This window comes from Megalops cyprinoides, chromosome 4 (assembly GCF_013368585.1).
Source record: "Megalops cyprinoides isolate fMegCyp1 chromosome 4, fMegCyp1.pri, whole genome shotgun sequence".
NCBI lineage: Eukaryota > Metazoa > Chordata > Actinopteri > Elopiformes > Megalopidae > Megalops > Megalops cyprinoides.
In genome coordinates this window covers 36971872-36976120 of record NC_050586.1, presented here as the reverse complement: position 1 = coordinate 36976120, position 4249 = coordinate 36971872, and the positions used below count along the sequence as shown (strand labels likewise).

General features: G+C 44.4%; 1 protein-coding gene across 1 annotated transcript; it reads left to right on the top strand.

The window, feature by feature from the left end:
• The first annotated feature begins 854 nt into the window (after window positions 1-854).
• On the top strand, window positions 855-3915 carry LOC118776477 (betaine--homocysteine S-methyltransferase 1-like). The gene is made up of 8 exons (XM_036526837.1): window positions 855-878; window positions 1265-1397; window positions 1547-1659; window positions 2255-2446; window positions 2596-2743; window positions 2862-3044; window positions 3264-3492; window positions 3738-3915. Exons 1-8 carry the CDS (start codon window positions 855-857, stop codon window positions 3913-3915), a joined length of 1200 nt encoding a protein of 399 aa, XP_036382730.1.
• The last annotated feature ends 334 nt before the right edge of the window (window positions 3916-4249 follow it).

Genomic DNA, 4249 nt, shown 5'->3' with positions numbered 1-4249 from the left:
ACTAATCGCAATTGCAATTCGCAACTTGTGAAAACGCATTTTGGAGTTTGCCTTTGTAACTTGCGATCTGCAAAACTGCAAAGAAAAAAATTGCAAACGTAACTTCATACTCGCAAAACTGTACCACAGAATTTGCGTTTTGTAACTTCCGGCCTGAGCGCTCAGGAGCGTAATCTTATCCACGTGATTTTTAACGATCATACTCCTAGGATTTCGGTTTTGATTTTTTGGCAGGAGTAAGTGTTTCTGACAAGAGATGTCCGAGAGTAATTTGGTGATCTTTGATCGCAGTTTTGGAACATTAAGCCCCGTTAAGCGTTTTAGAATGTCCCCATATTCCTCCTGCGGCTAAACGCTCTTCAGTTAGGCTATGTGATCAGAGGTCTGTGAGGAAGTGCTCAAACAATTGAGCGACCGGGAGAAGGAGTAAACTTCACATAAGTAGGCCAGATTTAATTGCTCATTAATCAGTCAGTGGCTTTTCTCTCTCTCTCAGCTCTCTCTCGGTGTGTGTGTGCGCGCGTGCGTGCGTGGTCAGGTTTGTGTGCGTACCCTAAGATGAAACAGGTGACCCTGTCGTGTATCGCCATTCAGACTAAAAATACCGAGTTATGATTTTTGGTCCATATCACCCAGCCCTACCTCAAACATGCGACAGTATTTACGAACAAAATATTTAATATATGAGGAAAGTTTTATATTCTCTAACACAGAAGGCACCAATCAGAGGAACACCATAGACGACACACCCCTCCGTCAGTAAAATAAAAATTGAGGCCGACAACGGGTTTCAGATTCCACACAGATCTCATTTCAGACGACGCCGCGAAGGTCTGTAGAAGTTGCAGAGGAAAATGGCATCTCCAGGACACAAGAGAGTAAGTGTATAATTTGTGCAAAATGCTAGTAAACTAGCAAATCAGAGCATTCTGCAGGATCTTGCAAGCAATTCGAACTCACAGAGATGCTTCGTTACATAGAAACATTCTTGTAAACAGTACCTTGGCTATAATTGTAGTGGCTGCAACAAGTGTGTAACAGTTGTTATTAAAATTACTTAATTACTGGTACACTGGAGCTACGGTCGCTCACCATACCTGTAAACTGGGCACGGCAAGTGGAATGAATTTGTTGATGTAGAGATTAATGTAGGTACACATTTGTCAAGGGAAAATGGGGTAGAGATTCGCACTTAAAGCATGTCACGCACTGGTCGGGGCAGCGGTTCATAGGACGATTGTTTAATATCAGATGAATGATGTAGGGCATTTTGGAGCGCTTGGATGCCGGAGAGATTGTCGTTGGAGATGGAGGATTTGTGTTTGCTCTGGAGAAGAGGGGTTATGTGAAAGCAGGACCTTGGACGCCGGAGGCAGCCGCAGAACACCCCGAAGCCGGTAAGATTTAGCGTGGCATCTCATTATCAACCCCACCCATTCATCACAGGCGAGACCATTCATCACAGACTACAATTAAATCGAACTTAAGTCCACGGGTGGTGTAACGTGATGTAACTGCTGGCACGTCGTTCTCTCTCGTTTCCCAGTTCGACAGCTGCATAGGGAGTTCCTTAGAGCAGGGTCAAATGTCATGCAGACCTTCACATTCTATGCCAGTGACGACAAACTGGAGAACCGAGGCAACACATTACGTTTCACTGTAAGTTTTTATATCTAATGAAATGTACGAACAGCATTGAGTTGCATGTACTATATAAAATGTCTACAAACCATTTCTCACTCTGTGAACCTGTGTTGGAGTGTGCTGCATATTAATGCTAAACCACAGGAGTTATCATTGCAACTCTTATTGTCACCTTTGTTCAGATCCTGAAGATATTAATGTAATGGCATATTCTGACTTTTCTCCAATGCAACGTTTTATATGAATTTCTTCCAGATGTTATGCAAAAGAGATGGTAGGAATACTATGCCAGGGTGGATTTCATGTAGGATCTGCCTAATTTGGGTGCAGGGAAATATGTTTTGTACTCCCATTTAGGTCTGTGAACAGTTTCAAGGTGATTCAGTATTTAAATAATGAAAAATACAATGGAAAGATGAAATGAGAACCCTAATTTAAACTTGGATTTAATTGCATTCCGTTACAGAAACAATGACTTGCATTCACCAACTTATCATAAACATTCTTTGGTGTTCCCTTCTGCCACATGGGGTCATACTGAAAATGTCTGAATGCATAATATATTCAAACTTGTATTGCATGTATAACTGTCATGTTTAATTCACCCCAGGGACAGCAAATCAACGAGGCCGCTTGTGACCTCGCCAGAGAAGTGGCCAATGAGGGAGACGCTTTGGTGGCAGGCGGAGTTTCGCAGACGCCCTCCTACCTGAGCTGCAAGAGTGAGAGTGAAGTGAAGGCCATCTTCCAGAAACAATTAGATGTTTTTGTCCAGAAGGATGTGGATTTCTTAATTGCTGAGGTACAACCTCATTAATATTCAGTAATTGATGTAGTATGTACAGGGTGCCAGCAGTGTACTTTTTTTTGCTTTGTGTGGATGCTGCAACCAGTGCTATTTTGTCTCTGCTTCCTGTCATACTTTGCCCTTGTGACCTCTGACCTCTGCAGTACTTTGAGCATGTCGAAGAGGCCGAATGGGCCATTCAGGTTCTGCAGACTACAGGGAAACCAGTGGCAGCCACACTGTGCATTGGACCCGAGGGAGATCTGAATGGGGTCAGTCCTGGAGACTGTGCAGTCAGGCTGGTCAAGGCTGGTACGATGCATTTGTTTCAGACCAACTTTTATTACTGAACACCACAGTAAAGGAAATACGAGAAATATTTCATTATTTCTTCCCTTACCTGATGTCTGTGTATGGTTCATTGTCCTAGGTGCCAAGATCGTAGGAGTCAACTGCCACTTTGACCCCATGACTTGCGTGAAGACGGTGAAGCTCATGAAGGAGGGTGTGGAACGTGCAGGACTAACGGCCCACTACATGGTCCAGCCCTTAGCTTACCACACCCCAGACTGCAACTGCCAGGGCTTCATCGACCTGCCAGAGTTCCCCTTCGGTAATAAAAGCCAAACATAATCTTTAAGACTATAAAGTAATTGCAGTCCGCCATTATAGCCTTAATGATATTTTACCCTGCATTGAGTGTATTGATTTTGGCTAACTTTGTCAGTCGGTCTTCCTATACCAAAGAGGGGTAGTAATAAGTTTACAACTAAACCTTTGCATCAAAGGGACAAGGGTCTGAAATCTGCTTGCGCTTGTCTGTGTTTTATAGCTTTAGAGCCCAGAATTCTGACCAGATGGGACATGCATCAATATGCCAGGGAGGCATACAAAGCTGGCATTCGATACATTGGCGGCTGCTGTGGGTTTGAGCCCTACCACATACGTGCTCTGGCAGAGGAGCTGGCACCGGAGAGAGGTTTCCTGCCTGCTGCTTCTGAAAAGCATGGACTGTGGGGCAGTGGCCTGGAGATGCACACCAAGCCCTGGGTCAGAGCGAGGTGAGATCCCAGAATCCCCTGGGGGTTTCCTTGGGCATTAAATGCCCAAACTAGTTAACTAGAGAGTAGGATAGGGTTTATAAGCTACACTGCAGTCTCAGTGATACATGAAATGTTTGGTGTTGTGAATCTCAGTTGCTTGAGATGGAAATGAGCTTCCCCTGAAACTTGCGTCTGACTTTATTCAGTTTGTCTGAGGCTGGTGCATTTTGTACCAATTAAATGTGATCACTGCTGTGGTTCAGGGCTCGTCATGATTACTGGGAGCAACTGAAGCCAGCGTCCGGTCGGCCCAAGTGTCCTTCCATGTCCAGTCCAGATGGATGGGGAGTGACCAAAGGACATGCTGACCTGATGCAGCAGAAAGAGGCAACCACCGAAGACCAGCTCAAACAGCTTTTCGAGAAAACCAAGGCTAGCTGAACCTGAGGGGATGGTTGTGGCGTCATCAATCACTCCTACCTTAATGTACATACCACGCAAAAAGCTTTGTTCAAACTTCAAGATCATTTTGTATGTACATCCTAAATAATAAATACTTTACAGCAACACTGAGTGTGGCCTATCGCTTGTCTGTCAGCCATGTTTTTAGTAACTGCAAATCATTTTATACAGATGTGCCCCTGTTAAAGTCTGGGCCTTAACACTGACATCTCCGAAATGTAAAATTCACAGAAAGGTGATCTAGGTTTGGCGAGTCATCAAGATGCATAACTCTTGGAGGGAGGAGGGGGCTGACTGTACTAAGCCTTACATG